The sequence below is a fragment of the Zeus faber genome (genome assembly GCF_960531495.2).
Source record: "Zeus faber genome assembly, chromosome: 17".
Classification (NCBI taxonomy): domain Eukaryota; kingdom Metazoa; phylum Chordata; class Actinopteri; order Zeiformes; family Zeidae; genus Zeus; species Zeus faber.
The window spans coordinates 20,706,123-20,732,609 of record NC_137204.1 but is presented as its reverse complement, the minus strand read 5'-3'; the positions used below and the strand labels follow the sequence as shown (position 1 = coordinate 20,732,609).

The 26,487-nt window shown below is 43.9% G+C and overlaps 1 protein-coding gene across 2 annotated transcripts in view; it reads right to left on the bottom strand.

Annotated features, from left to right (window-relative positions):
• The window catches only part of rai14 (retinoic acid induced 14), a 51,289-nt gene extending 25,273 nt beyond the window's left edge, over positions 1–26,016 (bottom strand). For both annotated transcript variants that reach the window (XM_080017503.1, XM_080017504.1), the window contains exons 1-3: positions 25,844–26,016; positions 23,698–23,779; positions 3,130–3,260 (exon numbers count right to left, since the gene is read on the bottom strand). In XM_080017503.1, coding sequence (XP_079873629.1) covers positions 3,130–3,260; positions 23,698–23,733 — 167 coding nt within the window. In that variant the 5' untranslated portion in view covers positions 23,734–23,779; positions 25,844–26,016. The remainder of the gene's footprint in view (positions 1–3,129; positions 3,261–23,697; positions 23,780–25,843) is intronic.
• Between the last annotated feature and the right edge of the window lie 471 nt (positions 26,017–26,487).

The following is a 26,487-nucleotide window of genomic DNA, read 5'->3' as shown; positions in this document are numbered from 1 at the left end:
CATGATCGTAACAGCCCTAGATAAGCTCACGCCGAAACACAAAATGTCCTGCAGAAAATGATGACACATCCTAATTTCATCCTCTTTCAAATCCTCAAGTCTACATCTTTCGCTCACTAGCGTGTAGTGTGTGTCTCCGATAATACACAACGCATGATATAACAATCCCAACAGAGTTCATACTCTAGTCAGGCTTTGAAGGCTTTGCGCGCAGTTCTCAAACGCTCGGTGATTGAAGTTCAAAAAGTCGTCTCTCGGGCCAGAGACTGCGGCTTCTTCGCCGTGCAAAGTGTGTTCGCGTTTCCAAAATGCAGGGATGGAGAGAGTCACCACCACCACCACCTGGTATCTGGTGGGGTGACTCAGGCCTGCTGTCTCTGTGACAACGTTATGCAAACTTAGTTTCAGTGCTGTTCATCCAAACGGTGCCTTCGCGTGTCTATTTAAATGACCCCCGCTCCTCTCCTCTGAATAGCCCTCGGTTAACAATGTTCTCTACTCAGCTCATATTTGTGAAAATAGCTCAAACTGAGTCGGGCGCTAAGCAACTCAACTCCACTGTCGTAAACAATATCCAGCAGCACAAAGAGGGACGAAATAATCGCACTTGGATACCATTGTGAGTATTTTTCGAGCAGTAATGAGGCTATTTGGCCTGAGAGAAATTAAATGCTGAGGAATAATACTACAAAACTGTCAAAGATTTGATTTAGAAGAACGTTTAATCTTGGACTTGGGTTAGGGTTGGGTTTTACATGAACCATTTCCAAAACAAGCCAACAAAGCGTAAGAGAGAATATATACATATGATATATACAATACATATACAATACAATATATGAATAAGTGTATTTTGATATAGGACATACAGTATGTGTGGCTGTGTGTGGAAATCAGGTAATTTTATGATATTGATTGAATAATATTGATATAATAATAATATAAAATAATAATAATAATAACAATAATAATAATAATAATAATAATAATAATAATAATGAGAATATAAATATGAAATATAAATGTATAAATATATGTACATATATGTATATAAATGCATATATTTATAAAATATAATATTGATAATATTGAGGATCAATTTCTGTTGCATTCCATATGAAGATAACTAATCTCTTCGGCATCTGTTCGGCAAGCATGAGCAAATGCGCCAAATTTTTGTTGATTCTTTCAAAACATCCGACAAAAAAAATGTTTTAAAGACGGTTTGCGCGCTTTATGTGAGAAAATGTATTTCTGGTCTGAGACAAAAGAAAATTGGTATCATAACAAGTATTTGAAATCAAGGTATGGTTATTGGTATGAGAAGTGTAATGTCAAGACAAGAGCCCTGTATGTTATGAATTATGTTTTGGCTATAACTGATCTAAATGCATCCCGGCCCTTCATAGGTAAGGCGATCGTGTTCTACATCAAAGACGACACCTAAAAAATGGCAAGAAGGCTGAAGGTGATTCTACAGGGCATGGATACTATTTATAATTCATCATCGTTCATCATTTAATCAGAGCTCTTGTGCGTCCTCTGGTCAGACCTGTGTTGGTTCTGAGTAAATATATAGTGAGGGCTGCCGACTTCCCGTCATCCCTCTCTGTTTTTTACCGATCTGACGATAACACGGTGAATCTCTAACCGGGATCTGCAAAATGTTTAGAGGGGCCGTGGATCGCTGTTTGCATCTCTGAAGTTTAAAGATCTTGACATAGCTAATTAGGAACATGGGAATCGTGTGCACTTAATATAAACGGGACTGAAGTTACTTTTGGGAAAGGGAATTTTTGAATTAACTTAAAACCCACAGAAATGGCACTTTACTCCTTCTGCAGCTTTGTAACCCAATGATGGTTGCAGTTGTTATTGTTGGTCACCAAAAAAAGAAAACTGCAGCTGCAAGATGCAAGTAATGGGGAGGATCCATGTCCCTGGATCAGAGTAAAAATAAGTCTAAAATGCTCATCTGTAAAAAAAACAAATGTATTTATATTAATTAAATCAACTTGCTGATTCTTTTATGAAAATCCTATTCCTTAAGGATCTGTAGACTAGTATTTTTGTTAACTGAAAAAGGCATCTTAAATAATATTGAAATTGCGGATTTGTTTTTCTAATCACAAGTTTCTAAATGTGCAAACTTTGGATCTCCAGCAGAAAACACCGAGTTGATAATAGTACCTTCAAAAATAACAACAGACCAATTATTGAAGGTGCCATGTTCTTCATTTCTCCTATTTCATTTGCAATGCATATAGACTACAAGTACTCCGTTCGGACTACGACCAGCTCTCTGACCAGTCTGTATTGTAGGCTGCATCCAATACCCCGGCGTCTCAGCGTCAAGCATCTCATCTCATCACCCTTTATACACTATATACACACTATATACTATATACACTACATATATACTATATACACACTATATACACTATATATACAAGTTATATACTACATACACTAGATACACTATATACACACTATATTTACTATATACACTATATAGGTAAGTACTGGAGGTACTAGATATACAGTATATAAATATACACACTATACACACTATATACACTCGTTCCCGCAGTCTGTCAGTATTCACTACACTAGCTTACGCAATCACCACTCCCCCTTACCGTGAAATAACAATATATATACTGTATATACTATATATACTATATACACGCCCCCTGACCATGAAATAACACGGGTCCTCGCTTATCGACCAATTCGTTTAACAACCTGGTCCTAGGAACGGAACTCTGTCGTTAAGTGAGGAGTACCTGTATTACCTGTGGACCATTTAAAGGATAAGTAACGATCCTAAGTGCATGTATTTCTTTCTTGTTTAAGTTAGTTTGTTTTCATACGCTGGTATCAAATTGGATATCAAGAATCGTGGAATTCCAAGTACTTCGATGATGTGGAATTGAATGTTTTCACAGCAGAGCAACAAGTCGTATAAAGTGTGAATTATCTCAGCATACCACGACACCAACGTCATTCCTTCGTCGATTCATGGGCAAACTTTTATTTCTCCAAACGGATGCTCTGCCAAGAAATAACTTTGCAATAGGCACGTAGTAAAAAAGCAGCGTGGCGTCTGACCACCGCGGCGGCACTCACGCTGACTTTCCCTCGTTGTCCAGTTTGACGGCGCTGGCTCCTTTCTTGGCCAGGAGCGACGCCACCTTCTCCACCTCGCCATGCTCCACCGCCACCAGCAGCCGCTCATCGTTCTTGTTCCACTCGTGGACCTGCAGGAAGAGAGAAGAGGAGGATGAGGAAGTAGAAAGAGAATAATAACATTTATTTGTGCACCTTTGGGACCCAACACGCAGTTCAAAGTACTTTGCATTACAGTTTTCCTTTAATTGTTTACACAGTAACACTGGTACCAACCTGTAATTCATGTTTCAATCTTCAAGCTAATTCTGCTAAAATACAAGCACATTTCATGCTTTACACTCAGACTGCAGTTCTAAACCACACTTCTTTCAATTCTCTTCATTTGGCACAATCTTCATGAATAAAATCTCTTGTGTTCACATGGAACACACTGCCATTCAAAATGCAGATCTTCAATTTCCTACTATCCACACTGACCCTCCATCATCAGGCCCGCCGGGCCCGCACCATCACACCCGCCGGGCACGCACCGTCACATCCACTCCCAGCGCTGTCAAGCCCGCCAGTCAAGCACCATCACGCCCGCCAGACACACACCATCACTATCACGCTCGCGGGTCATACATATATATATATATATATATATATATATATATATATATATATATATATATATATATATATATATATATATATATATATATATACATACATATATACATATATATATATATATATATATATACATATATACATACATATATATATATATATATATATATATATATATATATATATATATACATATATACATACATATATATATATATATATATATATACATACATATATATATATATATATATATATATATATATATATATATATATATATATATATATATATATATATATATATATATATATATATATATATATATATATATATATATATATATATATATATATATATATATAAAATCGTATGTATATGTATGCGCCTACTGTCATGCCCGCCGGGCCGCACCGTCACACCTACCAGGCACTCACCGTCAGGCCCACCGGGCACGCAGCATCACGCCCACCGAAAGAAAGATATAAATCCGGTAAAAATAGAAAGGAAGAAACATAGCAAACTGGAAAAAGAAGCAAAGAAATAAAGAAAACTAAAGAAGGAAAGAAATAAAGAGAGAGACAGAAATGTGGAGGAGTATCGTGTCAACGTCGGTGCGACCTCTCCGCTCACTGTGAGACGGTGTTTTGCTGTGTTGCCATGGTCACGGTTTTGCCGCATGAGGCGTCAGATGTCCCCCCCTAACGCGCCACACCGTCGCGCCCTCCGGGCCCACACCTTCACGCCCTCCGGGCCCGCACTGTCACGCACCATTGCTCCCGCACCGTCACGCCAACCGGGCATGCACCTTCACCGCCGCCGGGCCGGCACCGTCACACCTTCCGGGCCCGCACAGTCACACCAGCCGGGCACAGCCCAGCACGCGCCCAAGGTCCGCACCGTCACGCCCGCCGGGCACGCACCATCACAGCCACCGGTCATACATATATGTATAATCGTATGTATATGCATGTGCCCACCGTCACCCCTGGACCGTCACGCCCGCCGGGCCCGCACCATCACGCCCGCCGGGCCTGCACCGCCGTGCCCGCACTGTCGCGCCCACCAGGCACGCCCGCCAAAAGAAAGATATAAATCCGGTAAAAATAGAAAGGAAGAAACATGTAAAATGCAAACTGAAAAAAAAAGAAAGAAAGAAAGAAAAAAGAACAAAAGAAGGAAATTACAAAAGAAAGAAAGAAAGAGAGAGAGAGAGAGACATATGTGGAGGAGTATCGTGTCGACGTCGTTGTGACCTCTCCGCTCGCTGTGAGACGGTGTTTTGCAGCATGTTGCAGCATGGGGCGTCGGACGTCCCCCCCAACCCGTCACACGTCTGCCGGGCCCGCACCGTCATTATATTTATGTGTTTTATATTTGAGTATAAAAATATTTCACAACAACTGTTGTTACAACATACGTTGTAAGTATAACACTGAACATGCAAAAGGCACAAGTCTCCTGATAAGAAATTGGTACTCATATTTCTATTCACAGCCGTGTTTTACAATTGAGCACATCAATTGATTCTTACAAATGTCTATTCCTATAATGGTGTGGTGTGTCATTTCAACACCGTCTGCGATCACATAACATTGTTCCGAATGCAGAGTTTCATTTCGTTTGTGATTTGTGGAGTTCTGCCTTCTTGCGTGTCTGTTTCTGGATTTGTGTGTAGAGCTTCTGAGAATAGGAGGCATGTTCTCAGAAAACATGTGTAAACAATTGAGGAAAAAAAACGCAATAGTGGGCCATCAAATAGCCATGATAAAAAACAAACAAGCTAAATCATTTAATAAAAATTGGTAAGATATTATACTCAATTTCAGATGTGAGAAGAAGAGAAGGAGATGGAGGATGAGAAACAGATCCAAAAAAGAGGGAGGGAGGGGCTCAAGAGGAAGTGGAAAAATGAAAAGTGAATGACTATGAGGGGAAAGGAGGAGGTGGGAGGAGGGAAAAATGAATGAAACGTAACCATGTTATGTTCATGTGCATGCACACTAAAAATAAATGAGAAATAAATAATACATTGAACTCAATCAAGAAGTACTAAATACAGCGGCGGCTCAGAATAGTCCGTGTACCAGCGTGCCACATTTCCCTGATGAGAGATAAGACCGGGCTCCTGCTGTGACGTGTGGAAGGCCACATCACTAAATCATGGACACGGGCCCTGTAATTCACTGGCGCGGACATGCGGTTACAGGCACAGTGGGCTGAGACAAGTGGCTGAAATCCCCGAATGTGGGTCATGTTCCTCTGAGAAAAAAATAAATAAAAAAAATTAAAAAAAATTGCCCTCTGCTATGACGTATCCAAAAGAGCAGTCACGCCACGAGTTACAAGCTGATTAAAAAAACATGTACTATACGAGTAGAACATACAAGCACAAATGAAACACGTTTCCATACATAGACCACACACACTAGGGCTCAAAGACACGATACCAGTACCATCAAAGTGATACCGATACCAATAGAGTACTTCATTCAATACCTTTTTTTCTACTTCTTCCATCATGTGAATGGAAGCATTCTGTTGCGTAAAATGCCACCACTCCTCCCCGTCCAAATGATTTTTACGCAAACACATTCCGAACGTGTCAAAAGCATTGATATATTTATTCAACAACTCTACAATGAAGTATTTCGGGCGGTGTCATTTTAAACAAGGAGCCGGTACAGGAGGAACGATTACAGCGAGGAAAACCTCTTCCACTAAGACAGACTTGAAAAATTGAGAACCTATGCTTTACCAGACTGTTGTGGCTGCTGCTGTGGTAGTGAGCCAAATCACACGTTGCTTTAAATCGCAAAAAAAAAAAAACGCTTGCGGTCATTGGCTGGGAGCAAAACCATAGAAATATTCCTTTTTTCTTTCTAGACCTGGCTACAAAAAGGATTGAATGCAGGTATTGTTTGTCTGGAGACGTTTGGATACTACTTGGTTTGGGGTTATTTCGGTCGATACCTTAAATGTATTGAGCACCCAGTACCCAGCCCCAGCGTGCACAGGGGCGCAGCGCTCGTGAGCCCAGGGTTCCACGCTGACAGCCTGAGTCCGACTGTGGGAGAGTCAGCCATGACCTCATATGAAGGCAATCCGCAGTACAAACACTGCACAGTGGCGGTTTTGAAAAAACCGAGCCGGACCGCAACATTTCGTCTCACGAAAACATAAAATAGAACGGGAACATTTTAATAAATAAAAAACGGTCAAAGCCAAAAAAAAAAAGCACAACCGGAGCCCTGACGGGCCGGCTGTCTCGGCGAGCCCCCAGGAGCTTTGTTTTCCCTGTCCTTAAAAAGGGCTGTTCACCTTCCGCGGCGGCTTTCGCGGACGAGGATATGACACAGAGATGGAAAGGCCCGACGCGTCGCCATTGTCAAGGCCAAGTCTGTTTGGCCGTGGATAACATGTTTTTGGCAAACTAGAATTGCCCCTTACTGGTTTATAAATACATTCCTGTGCGTGCACGCTGGAGAAAATATGCAGAACAGCATGTGATAAGACTCCTCTGGCTTCCAGTCAAAATACCCAAGTTTCCTTTTCCTTCCTCGATGTAAGACCATTGGTATGAAAGAAGATTTGAGCCCACGCAGGGCACTGCACTGGCAGCTACAAGTACACTAGTAAACCAGTAGGGACTGGTGTGTACATATTAGGATACAGCGGTAGACCTGGCCCGACGTGGCCCACTGACCTACAGACGATAAAGGGGTGAACTCTGACTCCTTAAATAGCCGTCCTGGCGTGCTGTAAGTTATGATGGGGGAGTAATGAGCCAACATTGAGACGCATGGTGTAAAATAGCCTCTGCGGCGTACACCCCCGCTATCACCGCACTACATTTTGCACGACCGATGGAAAAAGGCCGGGCCGGGCTATTAAAAAACCACTCTATCACTCATAGAGGGGTTTTTTTTATAGCCCGGCCCGGGCAGCCAGGGAGTGCGCTGGGCTCCTCAGGGGTCAGCGGTCACAGATAGGGCTGCCAAGGTCCATGAAATTTTAGCTGGCGATAAATGGCTAAACAAATAATTTCACATGCACCTAAACTGCCATACTTTATTGGAAAATCTTCTCCGTGGTTGTCCTCCACAAAGACTGTCAAGTGTGTGTCAGTACAAAGCTTCACATTGTTTTGGCGTTTTCAGTCTTTCTAAAGTAAAAATAGTACTTGTCAGATGGTGTCATTAGCACAGACCCATTAGTGTGTGTGTATGTCTCTCTTTGTGTCAGTGTGTGTGTCTCTGTGTGTGTGTGTGTGTGTGTGTGTGTGTGTGTGTGTGTGTGTGTGTGTGTGTGTGTGTGTGTGTGTGTTTCTATGACTGGAACTTGTAACGTGACACACATCAAGTAAAGCCGAGGTGGAAAACTCGACATGTGGAGCAGATGGACCCAAGATATCCAAGATGTCCAATATGGTCTGGTAGTATTATGGGAAGGCCCCCCCGCCCTCTAATTTTTTAAGAGAGTTCATATTTCGGTTAACACATTAAGTTCTATTAGACAGATACTGTACTTTCACTTGTCCACTTGTGGGGAAATTGAATGAACAGTAAAGTAATTACTGTAAATACGAATAAATATAAATGAAATACTATTAAATTAAATAGAACAGCAGGGGCTCGGGGTTGTGGGCAGTATACAACCATAAAACAGGCAAACTAGCACTCATTTGAAACAGGGAGCTGTGAATACAGTTGAAGGGGAGAAAAAAACACACTACTTCATTAGTATAAACAGGCTGCTGTTTAGTTAAAGCTGAAGGACAAAGTGTTTTGTGTGCTTTAAAACTTTAGACATACCGTGTACACTGTGAGGTCATGAAGCCCGAAAAAAAAGAAGAAGAATTGATTTTTTGAACAAAAGTAAAACACCACCCTTTATCATCAAACATATAATATACAGCAAGTCCCTGCGGCCTGTGGGAGGTTTCTGAGCTGAATGAAAGTGAAAGGCCGTCCCGGTGCAGTAGCGCGGCGCTGACGCCGCGAGGCTGCATTGCAACGACAGATCTAAGTGGAGCAGAATGCGCCGCTCTAATTCCACCTCACGGGTGGAGTCATGACGCTGGAGCAGAGGAGTGAAACGGTGAGAGGAAGTCAAGATTTATCCTACTCCTTAAACACAACTGGACAGGCTTAGCTCGTCATTATTTGTCACCGTACACAACACATGCGCGCGCGCGCGCGCGCACACACACACACACACACACACACACACACACACACACACACACACACACACACACACACACACACACACACACACACACACACACACACACACACACACACACACACACACACACACACACAGTGAACTGTGTGCTCTGCTTATATCCCATCCAGGCTGGTCCTTCCTGCGGGGGGAAGGAACCAACTTCAGTGTCCATCACTGCTCAGATGATTCAAGATTCAAGATTCAAGATTCAAGATTTTTATTTGTCACATACATATACATACTTCCATACATATATGCAGTGAAATGTAATGCAACGCACCCGGTGATAGCACACAATGATGATGATGATGTTTCTTGTGCATGTTTTTAGTGGAGGTTCTTACAACGTTATACTGTAACGTAGGAGACCCCATGTGTGAGCACGGGGAGAACATGCAAACTCCACACAGGTGATTAGGGACCTGTTTGGAGACCCACTGGAGGTAGGTGCCAACAATGGCCCAAGCGGGAATCGAACCCAGGACCTTTTTGCCATGAGGGAGTGCCACCGTGCCAAAGGCATGGCACTGCTAAGAAGTTAAGTCTTACCAAGTCAAATATTTTTTCAGCTGTCCAATTATTATTATTATTTCTCACAAAATATAAATGCAATTCAATTTAAGAATTGAAGTTGTTAAATGGAAAGTATGAAGACTCTATATGCGTTGTTTTGTTATGATGAAACAGCCTCATCTACAGCAGTAGGTTAAATATTTTCTACAAGTTATCCACAACCCCCACAGCTTCATACTGAGCGGTCCACAGAGTCGAAAGAAAATAAAATAAATAAGAATAAAAATAAACAGCTCGCAAAGAGGAAACACAAAATTCCGACAGTCTTCTTGGTCGACCGTAACGAAACAGCCACAGAGTGAGAAAACAAAACACGCTCTAGTAACATTCCAACAGGCCGTCCATCGGGCCAATTCTTTTACTGGTTTCCTCGTTACTTTTTCTCTGAACGGTTGAAGCGGATAGTCATTGAATGTCACATACAACCCACGCCATGGCGACGAGTGGTAAACAAAGCAGATTCTCGCCAACACCTGGATATGAAAGTGAATGTAGCGGCCACTAAAATCGGTTTTCAAGTGGAGGATTACATTATTATGGATTATTATATAGCTAACTGACTCCATAGTCTAATGATTAATGTCTTCGTTTGAAGGCAACAGAGGTGAACGTGAATGAACGGTTTTATTTCTTGGTGGGTGGATGAGCCAGATCGGATAGTCACGTCACTTTTCACCAAGTACAGTCATAATAAGACCGTTAAATGTTGAACTTTTGATGCTATATGCGCTCGCTTGACAATAACACACGGCAGTGAACACAATATCGACAGAATTGCAGCAGGAAGTGCCATGGAAAAGTGTTTTAATTGCTCCAGGAAAGAAAAGGGTTGAGGGGGATCATTTCCTCCGAAACAAAGAGTCCAGACCCTGACCGCCCGTTTTGAAGCTTTCAAACCTCGGCAGGCGTGGAGGGGGACGGTGGAGTGACCGGCAGCGATCAACAACATAATTCAATATAGCATGGTCACTTCGTCTCCTGTAATGTGTAACCCATTCGCGGCACGCTCCACCGGCCCCGGTATTCCCCGCAAATATTCACAAATGCACGACATCTAATCCTCGCCTCGACCCGCCGCACCGCACCAGAACTCTGCGTTTTGGTGAACGCCGTGTTTTCTCGCGCTGGCCACTCCGGGCTTAGCCTCAGCGCCGGCTTGCGACGGTCAAGAGTTTTTAGTCGACGCAGCTTTGAACCGGCTAAAAATGAAAAGGCGCCGTGTGTGTGGCCTCTCTGTGGCATTCATTCACTAATTACAAGGTTCTAAAGTAGGAAAGACCAAAACTCATTCTACGTTTACCACCAGACAGCTCGGCGGAGCTGTCTGTCTCCGACCCTTCAGACAAAAACCCATCGGTCAACTCTCCCTCTCGTGTCTTTCTTGCCTTTCGCTGTCATTTTTGGCCTTGTCCTTGTGCTCTCCCTCCAGCCTGGACAAACAGGAAACACTTGGTCTTATCAGGGCGCTCTCCGTGCGTCTTAATGAGTGTCAGGCTAAAGACAGAGAACAAACACTACCGTCCACACCCTCATCCCATTGTAAACACTATTATCTGCAGGGGGGGGAGGGAGATAAAGAGAGAGAGAGAGGGAGGGAGCGAGAGAGAGAGAGAGAGAGAGAGAGAAAGAGAAAGAGAAAGAGAAAGACAGACAGAGAGGGAAAGAGGGAGATAGAGAGAGAGAGAGAGAGAGAGAGAGAGAGAGAGAGAGAGAGAGAGAGAGCCCATGAGCTTGTTGCTGTAATGAAGGGCTAGTAGAGTTGGAGACAGACAGATGTATTTAACCGTCAGGTTGTCAAGAGGGAGGGAGAGATTGTGCTCAGTAATTATTAAAACAAAGACATATTATCCCCACTGCACCAAATTAAGTGTTATTATTTCAAACCGACACCATGACCCTGTGTGACCTGTGTGACTATGGAGTACTTGCACTTGCACAATTTCAGTGCGGAAACATTCAGTCACAATAATTGGGAGATCAATGATCTTTACAAGAGTCTATCAGTCGATTAATCTCATAAATATATATTTATTCACTACTATGTTTAATCTCGGCGTAACTTACAGGACTGAATTTTCTTTCAGAAAATTGGTTTGAAAGAACTTTACTGTAACACACCTTAGTTATTATACAGTCTTATGTTATGTATTTAGATTTATCAAAACACCTCCAAAGGGAAGAATTACAAAAAAAATTTAAAAAAACAAAACAAAAAAAACCCCACTTCTTTATGAAATTAATGAAAAAGTTCAGAGACTAGTTTTCCTTAAAAAAAACAACAAAAAAACGACATACTCCAGGACCCGTTCTCCGCTCCCGTGACCCTTTTGCCTTCTGCAGAAACAACAAACCCAGAGGAGGGAAAACACTGACTCCTCCAGCCGCTTTCGGCGCGTTGATGGACTTAAAACGACTTGCGTTGCGTCTCAGGAGGCAAACATTTAGGTTGGAATACTGATCGACACTTCCTTTCAAAGCAAGCTGAACAATAATGTGCGTGACTTTAAATAAACGAGGGGGGTTCCGTGAGTTAATCCGAGGAAGATTAGGACAGGAAGTGCGAAATGACTCCAAAGTCTAACCCTAAACCTATTATTTGTACATTGTTTATTTAGGTGCCCTTGTTCATCAGCGTTGAAGGGACTGCATTGATTCAACGGCGTTGAATCAATATGTGGGTTACATTTTTACGAGGAGACAAACAAAAACAAAAAAGAATGAATATTAACCACAGCAATTATCAAACTGGAGGGGGAAGGTGTTTGGCAACGGCTGCTCGTCGTCGTTCAGCATTTAATTAAATCCCGGGCTTTTCCTGCCAAAACTGCTTCCACGTGTATCCTCGTGCAATAATTGCAATAACCAAGCGCTATTCTTTAAAGCCGGACGATGATCCCACCCCAACCCCGACATCTCACGGCAAAAGAATGCACCGCTCTCCGATCAGCTGCCGATCAAGGCTGCAGTCCGCCCCGGTTTGGCTCCGCGGGAATCTCCACATCTAAGGCGGACGGCGATGGTGCACATACCAAGGATTGCACCGACGTAGGCCTAAATACCGTGAATAATTACATAAACAGGTTAGTGCAAAACAAAAGGAAGCTCCAAAGAGAAAAAAAGAGCCCAGGGCGCCTCAATGGAGCCGTTGTTTGTCAATGAACTGGGAGCAGACGATCAGAGACTATCAGACTACACCAATACCAGTTTCCAGAGGTCGGAACCGAAGCAGAGCTATTCAAGGGGCCACTCGGTTTTCCACAAATCTTTCTCGGCAAAGAAAAACACTTTCCTGACAAAGAATCCCCAATTTTCAGTATATTTGATCAATATCTCAATTATCAATAATCGGACGATATTTTTGGGCCAACTGTTGCCGCTTTCGCAGTTTCCTGATCTTACCCATGATAGGGCGCATCTGATCTCCTTTTTGACCTTTCACCGTGAATGAGCACAAGGACTACACACATCGGATCGCCTGCCGTCCCACTTCTCACGCCCACCTCCGCTGTTCTGCCCTGACGTCGGATGCATTCATGACCCGTGCGTCACAACAATGACAGTTGAAAATGGGAGAAGAGACACACAAACAATGACGCCATTCGCATTTTGGGAAATCTTCCCCTGTAAAAAGGATGTAGGAAATGGAAATTGTGTATTTGCAAGGAAAGAGAGTAGAGATTGAGAGTAGAGATGCACCGAGCCCGTCGGTTCCGTTCCGAATCCGTTACATGTGTGCCGATATGATACCGATTCCAATTCCAGAGCTCGTTGTTGTTGTTGTTGTGTTAAAGGTTACATGAGGTTGTAGTAAACCACAAAGCTCTTCTTATTAAAAGAGCAAAAAATACACAAAAATCCATTCAATTTAAATGTATTCCAAAGCGGTTTATTTGAACTGTATGTTAAGTAGGCTTCACATACTTCACGTTTTACCATCATGTGGGTTTTCAAAGTGAATATTAAAAAATATATTCAATAAAAAGATCAAAATCTGGATCTGGACCTCGACTTTTGGATCGGACGTCAACGTCACCGCCATATTGTAACGGTAATATATTGTAAAATAACAATAATAAAATAAAATTTAAAAAAAAATTACTTTTTTTCTACTGCACGTAGATCGTACGGGCCAGTCTTGCCCGTTCCAATATGGCGGCGACGTCGACGCAGTATTGTTTCGGTTTTCAGCTGGCAATCCCAAGGACGCATCTGTATAGTTTTTGATCCTCATCAGGTGATTTGTTTCAGTGTGCCATTGCACCAATATAACTACAACTCCCAGTAGCTCTATGGCGGCGCATATTATATATACGTGGGAATCATGAGGTCTGATGACGTGAATGGCTGCTTCAGTTACTGACGGTTTGCCCAGCTTCAACTGCCAATTCTTATTCACAGGTTAATTAATTGCCGAGTTGAAGTGTCGAGGAGGCAGACCATGGAACAGAATTTGGATGGGCACGCGGATGGGCGACGTCAGTCCGATATCCGATGTGCGGATGATGTCAGTATCTGCACCCGATACCGGTATTGGATGGGATCGGTCCCATCTCAAACTGAGAGTGCGGTGGGGGACAGGAAGGAAGGTAGCCGATGAAAATGTGGACATAATACAAAAAAGTGAAAAGGAAACAGTAGGAGAGAGACGGAGCGATGCATCTACAATATCCGAGCCCTTTGATCAGCAACAGTTGTTAACCTCAAGCCTCTTATCTTCAACAAAGCAGATGCTCAAATGTCGCCAAAACAATACATCCTTTCTCTGCTGGGTGCGGGGCTGGAACTGCTTACGGGCCGTACCACTACAAACACTCACAGATGTTAATGCACGCACGCGCACGCATACACACGCGCACACACGCACACACACACACACACACACCACTGACCTGGAAGCTGTAGCCCAAAATAAGAGAGTGAACAACTAGAGCTAGAGACCGAACCACGAAACAAATAGCAGATGGTGCTGCTATAATTTATTTATTCATTTCAATTTATTTCAAATTCCTCAATTTGACCTAGATCAACTCGCACCAAATTATTTTTTTCCCTCTCAGTTCACTCTAAAAGGATTGCAATTGGGCCACCTTGAATCCAAAGACTCACGATTCAGTCTCCTCGCCACACGACGACCATAATCTTGCCAATGATGCTATGCGTCATAATGCTCTGGTAATCTGTGGTGTTTTTCTTCCCTGGGAATGATTTGATTTATTTATTTGCGTGCCATGCATTGCGAGAGAGCCCAGTTCACACTGTCTTAAAACAGCTTAATGAGAAAAGTACAATCAAAAAAAAAAAAAGGAGATTGGGATTAACCCATCTCTTAAAATACATCAAGTTATTTCATTGTCAAAAGTCAAAAACTACAACTTTTTTCAATGTTTTCAATCATTGATTCCTTCTAAGAAGCGTCTAAATGAATTTCTAATTAAAACATCATCTGGATGTTGATCATTTCTTCATGTTATCAGTACTATCAATACACCTTGATATTCCACAACCTACTTAAAAACTGATTGGATTGTTAAAAAAAAAAAAAAGAAATCGTAAAATCACAACTGAAAAACAAAAATAATCCTTTTTCCATTGGAAAAAAATATCATGTCTTTAATGGCTCTTACTTGCAAATGCCTAAATGCACTTATTGTCCGTTTCGAGAGGGTATATCTTGTTGTGCAAGTCAAGGATAGTGCACACTGGCAAAAAATAGCCTTCATGCAATACTTCCTGCTGACACAAATAGCTTTTCCAGTCCTATAAATAAATTGTGCTTAACTTGGAAAGCCCCCAGCCATGCAGGGCCCGCTCAGGAGGTAAAAAAAAGAAATACAGTCTGCTTTTTTACCTAAAGCTCACACAAATTGTGTATCAGTTTCCATCCCTGTATGCATACAGAGACGTTTAACTTAATGCACAAACACAGACACACACTCTCACATTAGTGTGCACTTACTCATGTGGACTCTCAAACTCCAAGTGCCATTTAATTATTATCAATTATTTGCAAATACAAAAGCAGGATTATATTTGCATGTAACACTTCCCAGGTAAAGTGTGAATATGTATATGCAACGTTAAGTGCGACAGCAACACAAGGCTCACGGTTTTTAAGTCGATCCACCCCACCAACACCACCACCACCACCGTCCATCCATTTATTTCTCTGCATGGATATTATTCCAGTCGTTTGGGCGCCGACGGGCCGCCCAGTTTGAATAACTTTTCTCGTCCTGACATTCTTCCGTTTGGTTTCACTCTCTTCCGTCTAACCCTTATCAACTGCCACTCCCTCTTTATTTCCCCTCCGTTACCCCCTTCTTATCTCTCTTCATCGTTCACACTCCACCTCCCTCCTCCTCGCTCCCGTCTCTCCCCTTCCCTGCGGTACAAGCACCCTGGCTCTGCTCTGGTTCTCGCTCTCCCCCTTCCCCCTTCCCCCTTTCCCTTCCCTCTCTCCCCCTCCCCCTGTCTCCTGCCCACTGCCCTCGTCTTCATTGGGGATCAGTCTTGTGCAGCAACATTGCTTCATCTAGCTCTGAATCTGGTCTACAGAGAGGCAGGTTATCTAAGCAATCCTGCCATATCCGATTTCCATGATTCTTCGGATATGAAAGGGGTTTTAAAGGGATGCTCCGGTTTTTTGGGGAAATTTGAAAAAAATTGGATTCTTTGCACGCACGCATGCACACACTCACACACTCACACACTCACAACAACAGAGAAACAGCCTTTTGACGATTACTAAGCAAGTCAGAAACCTCCACCTCAAAGCAAGATTCAGACTGATTTGTTTATCGCCAGTTACCGTTAGTTAATACGATGCAGCGAGATATTCGCAACATATATTTCATACCCATAACATCTTTTAAATGAAATAATGCTGAAGTTTTTCTATTCATCATTTTGCTGGAGACCCTGTGGAACCCCTTGAAGGACCCCCGGAAGGGTCCCCGGACCCCACGTTTAAACTAATCTACTAAACTAACCCCGTTATTCTCTTCTACTGTGACCGGCTTTTGCCTCTGCTGAATGTGTCGCAGTCCCAAGAAGACCAGCACACCGACAGGCAGGAGCATTTTAAAACAAACATACACATATACAGAGGCAGCCGGGCACCTGCCGACGTGCAAATAGAGCTGGACACACACATTCACATCAGCACACAGCGACAGATCAGAAACCAACCTTCCTATATCCTCAGTCCGGCTCGTATCTGCTGAGCGGTGGGCTTTTCCATCCCTGTGTTTACAGTGTGTGTAAACAGAAGATAAGGCATACTGTACTGTCAGGACACTTCCTGCTTTAATTGGATCCGTGTCTAAACAGGACCTCAACCGTTCCTTTTGTCTTTCCTCACATTCCTTTGAACGAGGAAACAAATTCAGACATAAAAGACACTTTGAAATATCGTTTTGTTTTTTTTTGGGGTCCAGCGCTTTGAGAAAAGTACCGACAATTACCATCCGACCGAGCAGCGGAACCAGCGGGAACAGAACCACACTGGGCAACGCAAAACAACAGTTGTGGAAAATATTTGAACATAATCATATAATCATCTAGTGTCTAATTTCCGAACTAAGGTTTGCACCAACCGACAACCAGGCCATCCAGCTGACACAGTGACCACCACAGATGTCGGTCACAGCATGAAAAGGAAAAAAAAAAAAAAAACACATCAGATACTAATCCCGTCAGCAATTTTATTATTGAATCCTCCTTTAAAACTGATTTATTCCTGTTGCTAGCAAATATTTTGCATTGAGTCTTTATCAATAAGCGTACTTGAATTTAATTCAATATCATTCATTTAAAAGTAAAATGTTTTTTTCTTCTTTATTTTTCTAACAAATAAAATATTACATCCTTAATTTAAATTGAGGTGAAATTGAGTCCTCCTGGGTGGAGGGACATTTTCCCCCAAACAGAGAATCTGACCCAGGCTGCCTGTTTTGAGAGCTTGAAATCGCAGCGGATTACTGATCATACCTTTTACCATTTCTTTAATAACGGCTATCTCATGAAGCACACACACACACACACACACACACACACACACACACACACACACACACACACACACACACACACACACACACACACACACACACACACACACACACACACACACACACACACACACACTTCCTCCAGACTCCCGGATTGAAGCTCTGAGGGTTTACTGTCACTCTCAGGATTAATACCCTTTTACTACACCAAGCCAGACCAAACCATTCCATGCCAAACCAAGCTAAGGAGGGCCAAGTCAAACAGAGCCCACTAAAGACAATTCCGGCTGTGTTTTGGTTAATAAAGATACCCACTTCGTTTAAGGAGTTTCCACTCTGAAACCATCCTCATAAATGTACAATTTACCTGGCATATTTGGTATACACACACTCGGTTTTTTTTTTTAACATTTTATTTAACGAGCAATCCAACGACTACCTTAAATTATATGGCAACTTGAGTGGAGAAGGTCTCCGACTCTGGGATGAAAACTCTCCATCTCGTCCCTATTTATAGAAGCGGGAATGGAAAATACCACATTGTGCTGGGTCTACCAATTAGGGCTCACCAATTATACGGAATGTAAAACACCACGGCTCCATACACGCTGGATGTGTCAGAAATGCAGTAAACAGTCATGTACCGTCCGGTCCGCTGCGTGACGGAGAGCGGCTGAATGTAAACCACGAAAAAAACAGCTGTGTTAGGACAGAAACAGGAGACGGCGTAATCCACACATCAGCGACACACCGTTTTACGAGACAATTTTATAGGGGGGAAGGGGATATAGCGTGAGTGTGTGTGTGTGTGTGTGTTTTTGCTACTCAAGTCTATGCGATATTTTCCCGTGCACGTGCGTTTGATAACCTGCATCCTTGTGTGCGTTTGCACGCACTTTTGTGCGTGTGCACAAAGAGCTTGGGTAATCCAGTTTAATCCAGCAGCTGGGATGCCGGGGAAAGTAGGGTAACCATGTGGAAGGCTGGGTGAGGGGCAATACTACGACTCCTGTAAACAATGGAGTACACAGATAGCGCGCTCGGATGAAAGTGTGTCAGGGTGCGTGTGTGTGTGCCTGTGTGCGTGTGTGTGTCATTCTTGGTTAATTGATATTCTAATAAAGCTGTGTTTCTCCATCCACCCCTCAGTTTTCCCCCCCCCCACGATAACAGACCTGACATCACACCAACACGGCAGCGCACGCAGCCAACAGCCAACAAAGTTCCCCCTCGCAGAGGTTCTTAGACCCACTCGCGCTGCACGACGCATCGTATTATAATCACAACAATCAACAATCTCGCCGCATTTGCATCCGGGAGATCGAACCTTCTCCTTTCGCACACCGATGCAATTAAGGGGACATTAGAATGTGTGGACCTCGGTCAGATGTGCCGGATGTCCCTCCGCGGCGCCGTGCTGGCGTCAGATATAAAAGACATGTTGACGAAGCCTCGCACTTCACACATCCACCAAACGTGAAGTCAGCAGAGCCCTCAGCTGAGATTTGGTGAATTCTTTTTCTCAATTTGACGGTTCTTATTTAATCAAAGCGCTTTCGGAGCCGAAGTCCCCCCCCCCCTCCCACCCGTCTGTTACTGTGGGAGAATTTTTTTCACGGTTGGATTAACGTGAAATTCAACACCACCCTCCGAAAACACATACAAATTAAGTTTCAACCGAAAAGGGGGGGGGGGGGGGGGGGGGAAGTGAGTATCACCTCAATTACATGACTCGCGCGGGCGCCAAGCATAACCTTTCTCTGAGAGGGTTCTGCGCCACGGTTCAGACTCCAAGAACATCGCTTGATTGGCAACAGAAGGTGCGGGCCGTATCTGGAAGTGTGTGTGTGTGTGTGTGTGTGTGTGTGTGTGTGTGTGTGTGTGTGTGTGTGTGTGTGTCCAAATAAGACTTTCCGTGGCCGCCGGCCAAACCCATTCCCAGAAACCAGCAAACATCGCTTGTTTCTTAAACATTTCTCCGCCCCCCTTCCCGCCAGCAGACCGGGCCAGAACAGGCCGAGTCTTAAGCATTCCATAAACGTCGCCCGGAACGCCGGCGACGTGCTCCCGGGACACTTCCAGGCGGACGTAGACAAACAGAATCTCCGACAGACGCGCAGAATTCCTCCGATTTCGCCGCGACCTCGCGTAACCCAGCCCCCCCCCCCCGCTGACACCTGCTCCCGGGCATCTGATAAAGCAGAACCGGCACTCCCCCGAGCCCCGTAAGCTCGGATCATTTTACGTTTTCGCACTGAAACCCTGCGCGGGATTGACATCACGTTCAACCTCCGGACGCAAGTTCTGTAGAATTAGTTGGGCTCAACGACTTTGTCTTGTTCGGCCTGAACGCCGCCAGAGCTGGAAGCCGCATTTTGCATTTCTGTTCTCCTTTTGGGGGCGAACTCTGTCGAGACCTCCCTCGGACTTGCTGTCTTATCTCTGAGTAAACATTATGGGATGGCGAGGGATTCACAAGTGGATCCAGGAGACGCGTGAGCGCTGCCGTTGGGTCTAAATCCAACACGGCTGATAATAGAAGTGAAACCAAATGTCACCGGGTGTAAAGGTCGCCATTGAAGTCGGACGCGACATTGCCCAACATTACAACAACCTCTTAAATGATTAATGATAAAGGTTATGACACAGTCAGTTGTTCCGATGATAAATGACTTTATTCATCGGAGCGTATCTTAATCATTCATAGGTCCATTTATGTGCATGGATACTGGACATGGGAAAACTCAACAATTTCAGCTTTGTTCTCACTAACGTCACGAGTACACTACATTTATGAATTGATGCTTTACTTAGAATATAAACTCAGTAAAAAAAAAATAATAAAAATAAAATAAAAATAAAAAACGTTTCAATTCTACCCAACGGGCCTCATGTTCTCACGCTCCCTGGGCTGGAGGAGTATCCTGAGTGCGAAACATTTAGCGGAGATTTGACACCGCTTAATACCCCTGAACCTCGACTAAAATGTTATTACAAACGGTGATATGGCAACTGCCAGGACTTCGTAAAAACAAAAAAAAAAAAGATATTTATACAGGCATTCTTCTCCTTCAGTTCCTAAAGAATTAATGGTTGGTTTTAGGCAGATGGGGGGGGGGGCGGCGCATTCCGCTGTAATCTATCGCAAACACACATAACTTAAAATAGAATCCAGAAGTTATTTTCTTTCAATTTCTCTTCATTACAGATTCTTCAAAAAAAGAGAAATGGCATGGCTTACTGACTCCGAACCAAGACACATAATCCACAACCAAGCAGATCTCAAACGTCAGTGTGTTTGCCATCACATTGTTAGCCTCCGGGACGAGACGTTTTTCTGGACATGTCGGCCGAAATATAAATATAGCTTTGGTAATTTGTCACTATGTTCTCTACACAGTTAAAGGATAAATCTGGCCGCCGTCATGCTTGGCCATTTCAGTGAGTATTTTTCGTGCACGCCCCATTCCTGACAACCTGAAATTGGCAGCGTGCCACGCTGATTTCGATTTCGGGTAGAGATAATTGCTATGCTTGCAAAAACACGACCCAAAGCATCCATTAAACATGTCAGAGAGCACACGACATGACACGGCGAGGGCAGGCTACGATATTATTTTCCATGAGTGTGCCTTTCGCAGTTACACTAGCTGTAGATTTATCCATAATCAATGCACGCCGTGACACACATACAGTCAGGCCAGAATGATGTCAACTTGTGGAAAGAATATTGGCCAAAAGTACCTTTTGCAAATAAAGAATCCATTTTATGTCTAAACCCTGTTTTTGTAACACTTTATTCTCAGATGACCACGACAAGAAAACCATGAAATGTTGCAGCTGTGCTATACAGGGTTTTAATAGAGCGGCGTGCCAGAGGAAAGCTGAAATCAGAATTGAATATCTCTTTATCGTCATTGCACAAGCGGGATACGACGAAATTTGCCATCTGGAAATTTGTCCGCATTTGACCCATCCTTATACCTAGGAGCAGCGAGCAGCCACAGCGCAGCGCCCGGGGCCCAGCTCCGGCTCTTTTGCCGGCGCCTTGATCAGGGGCACCGACAGGAGTATTAACCCCGAACATATATACATACGGTGATGGCAGGGGGGAAACTGGAGCACCCGGAGGAAACCCACACAAAGACATGCACTCTAACCCTAACCCTAACCCCAACCCTCACCCAGAGAGGGCTGGGATGGCCGGGGGTTCGAACCCAGGACAGCGCTGAGCCCTGAGCCACCGTGCCAAATTCATTTGTTTTACTGTGTCAAAGCAAACAAATTCAAATTCAATACTTATGCAACATACTATATTCACAAAATAATAATGTCTTTCATTTATCAAAATGTGAAAAAAATGCGTGGGCGTGAGGCCTCCGAAGGCATGCATGGCTTCAAAAAGGCAGAAGTCCTGTTTCTAAGCAACATTCATTCACTTCTCCCGACTGTTCCGCTCTCAGAACACCCACGATAGGCCAACTCATAAAAAAGCATTTTATTTCGAGAGCATCAGTTTTGCGCAGCCATCCTCTCTCATCTGTTACAGCTATAACTCCACCAGGAACTTGTCCAACTTTGGACCCAAAAGCAACAGTACCGTAGTTTCTAAAGAAGCATCGGCATCTGCCAGACAAAGCTTTAGATCAGTGAGACGGAGGTCATTTTCGACACTTTTATCCTCCTGGTCATAACGGGCTATGCTGTAGCTCTGCACACTCCTACACAGAGTCGGATTGGAATAACAAAAATGTGCTTTAGACCATTGTGGGGGCGGAGGCAGCAGAGATGGGGGAGAAACAAATCAGATGAGTTTCCTAACAATGAAAATGTTATCTTACTGGGATCTCAGATCAATTCTTTCTCGCATCCTTATTTCATTTTAGAAATCAGAAGTCTTAGAGGTCGATTTTAAATTTGGTGAATGAGATGTATAGAGAAGCAGGACTTTAAGAGGCCTCGGTTCCCTTCACTTCACTTCACCTCACACACACGCACACGCACACACACACACACACACACACACACACACACACACACACACACACACACACACACCAAGTCGAGTAAAGCTGAAGTGCTCCAGTTCATTTTTCCCCCCCAGGGTGCAATCCGTCTAAATCAGTCATGAAGTAAACAGTCTGTGACATTTAAGCAGTGCCCTCTCCACCATGTAATCTTTGCCTCAAAAACATTTCTCAAGCCCGTCTCATTAAGCCGGCATTCCCTACTGTTCACCACACACTCCGCCTCCGAAACCCTCTTCATCCCGAGAAACAGTCCCGATTGGGCCGCTGTCCCGGCAGACTCTTCCTGTCTGGCAGCGGCTCCTGTCTCATCATGGTCACCGTGACGACTGATGAGTCATACACCGTGCAGGCGCCTCACTTCCTGTGAGGGAATCTCACCACGGTGAGTGAATGACTGCCTGACTGACTATCCCAATATGGAAAACCTCCAATCCTGAAGCTCTGATTCATAGACAGTAGATCGTGTACTTGTCTGGAACAGCCGAGAGCCAGACTCCCCCCGAAGAAGGAACGGTTCAACCATTCAACGTTAAAACACAACATTCCCTCTGATCCGGAGTCAGTAACTCTACTGAAATGACTCAACAAGAACGACGAGAGCGTCTGTGCGCGCGTACGAGCGGGTGCCATTCACAAATATGTCTGTCTTCTTCGGACTGACTATGTGTACACAGTATGACTAAGGGCCAAAAAAAACAAAAACAAAAAAAAAAAAACTCTGATACAATTCAATTCTATTGTATTGTATTGTTTCAATTTCTGAATCGATTTCACATCTGTAATATCAATACTTTGTTTGGAAGATATACATCCATTTTCCACTCAAATTAAATACCACCAAAGCCGCAAATTATATACTATTTCTGCATCAAACTGAAAATGTTTTATGGCACGTCAGACGGTATAACTGCAAAGTTGGCGGCAAATATCATTATGTATAAAACATCAATATATTGATATTGAATTGAATCATGCCCCTTTGTATTTGAATCAAATATTCAGCCCCAGCGTATATGTTTGTCCTAAATGTAGACGTTTTTGGAAGTCCCGGAATTCCACACCTTTCGCATAGCGCATAGAAATGAATCAACAGAGCAAAGGTTACTTACATCACTTTTCCTAAATTTGGCTTTGAGGCTCTTCATGTTCGATCCGGTCCATGCAGTCTTTCTGCCAATCGCCAGGTAACGGCTGTGAATTCAATAAGATAAAAAAGGTTAAGTCGTCTCCTCGGGTGGTGTTCTCACCGCACTCGGGTGCAGCGCCGCGTCTAAAGGGTTAAACAAGTTAGGGATCATCATCTTTTCATTCGTTGCCTTCAATTACACGGGCTCTGGGTAAACAGTCACAATGAAGTAAAAAAAGGGAGGGGAAAACCCCAGTTTGCAATACAGGATTCCCTTCATACCTCACGTCAGTTAATACCTGTGAATAATCCAGATTTCTAAGGAATTGCTGCTTGACGTGCTCCAAGTATGATTTAAAAAAAAATGTAGACACGAGCATTAGAACAACTTTGATTTAGATCTTCACAATAAGGTAGTTGAACCACAAAACAATGAATAGTCTGGGTAGAAATGAGTAAGGAGCAGTTAACAGAGTCCAGTCCTTGTTGTTGATAGTAATCTAGATGGAGTTGAATAGTTCCTTCTAAGGACCTTTGGGCTAAAGCAACAGAAAGTCTTCTCCGGCTGCCAATATCACCACTACACGGAAGGCAAAGTTATCCGTGTTCATCCTGACCGTTGCAAATCGAATAATCTCCCGACGGCTAACCTTTCCAACCCCCTCAAATCCTCGGGCCAAACCGGCTTTGCCCTCCGATAAAAGTGCGCCAGCGCCTTTGCAGAGGCTACGCAGATGCAAAGTACATTTCAACACACCTGATTTTGATTTTAGGCTGCTTAGGTTGATCCTTCGGAGTTTCAACTCCGATAAACAAAAATCTTGAGTGATTGAAAAGTTGCCCCGCTAAATGAAGCGGTGCCGCCTCCTCTGAAACCACCTGAAGACGTACAGTATCCTTTGGGATACATTTGGAGTGCCAAATGAAGCGATCCAAAGGGTTTAAACGGCAGCAAGCGGTAGCGTGGATACACTCTCCCGACGCAGGATTTCACCAGCTATAGACTTCTGTTAAATATGCGGACTGAAACACCACTTTGTGATTGTGGGTGACAACATAATAATTGTGTTTACCTCGTAGTAGTAGTAGTAGTAGTAGTAGTAGTAGTAATAATAATAATAATAATAATAATAATAATAATAATAATAACCTGACCAATGGGCTCAACACTAGTGTGATATCACACATAGGCCACTGCACACGCATGGACACATTAAGTAGTTAATAGAACTATGATCCCACTGCATAGAAACAGTTTGTGATCGATAGCACTATGATCCCACTGCATGGACACAGTATGTGATCAATAACATTATGATCCCACTGCATGGACACAGTATGTGATCAATAGCATTATGATCCCACTGCATAGAAACAGTTTGTGATCAATAGCATTATGATCCCACTGCATAGAAACAGTTTGTGATCAATAACATTATGATCCCACTGCATGGACACAGTATGTGATCAATAACATTATGATCCCACTGCATAGAAACAGTTTGTGATCAATAGCATTATGATCCCACTGCATAGAAACAGTTTGTGATCAATAGCATTATGATCCCACTGCATAGAAACAGTTTGTGATCAATAGCACTACGACCCCACTGCATGTGATCAATACTAGTGTGATATCACGAGTGTTCACGCATAGAGCCATGACCAGTATGATGTCGCCGCCGGTGTAAAAGACAGTGAGAGAGCGTGCGCCCCGTTCGCCCCTCGCGTAGAAGCGTCCGACGCGAGGGGCGAATCCGTGGGGTGGTTCGCTTCCCCGTCGCGCGACGCGAAGCCGCCACCGCCGAGCGAGGCGACCGGTCAAACCGGAGCGAACCCGTCGCGTAGCGTACGTTTCGTTTTGTCGGTCGGCGACAAAAAAAAAAAAAAAAAAAAAGTTAAAGTTCGCTTCTGGTTGATTTAGGGGCGAACGAACGAGAGCGGCGGCGTTTCCTCCCGCTCCCTCCCGCCCCCCCAGAACAACTTTCCAAACACGACTCACCCAGTGAAAAGTTGCAGCGGCGCCGAGACAGAAAGAGAAAGTGTCCCCCCCCCCGCCAAAAACAAAACAAAAAACAAAAAAAAACCACAAAAAAAAAAAACCAAACAAACAAACACAGGAGGATTACCGCGTGAAAACAACCCGCCGGTGAAACCGTAGAAGAATGGAGGAGCGGCGGCGGCGGCAGGAGGAGCAGGAGGAGGAGGAGGAGGAGGACAAAACGGAGCGCCTCTACACCCGCTCGGCCCGAATACATTAAGAGCTGAGCTATTCAGGAATCCTCCCCTCGGCTGCCGCTGCCCGCTGGCCGCCCGGTGTGTGTGTGGGGGGGGGGTGTGACGTCACACCCCCGGTGCCCCCGTGACCGCGTCCTCCGGCTCCGCGCTCCCCGCGCGGCCGTTCGTGTTGGGATTAAAGGGGCATTCCCCTCAAAACCAGGGCCCGACTTCCAGGGAGGAGGAGGAGGAGGAGGAGGAGGGTGGAGGGTGGAGGGTGGGGTGGATTAGAACAGGGGAGAAAAGACGACGGTGGAAGAGAAGAACAGTGGAATGGAATAAATTACGGAAGGATCGGGTGGAAGAGAATAGTGAAAAGAAAATAAGTTGAATGGAGTAAAGTAGAATAGAGGAGCAGAATGGAATGGAATGGGATGGGTGGAAGAGAAGAGAAGGAATAAATAAATAAAATAAATAATAAAGAATATAATAGAGGGGATTAGAGAAAAGAAGTGAACACCATATAGAGTGGAATAAAGCAGTTAGAGAAGGGGAG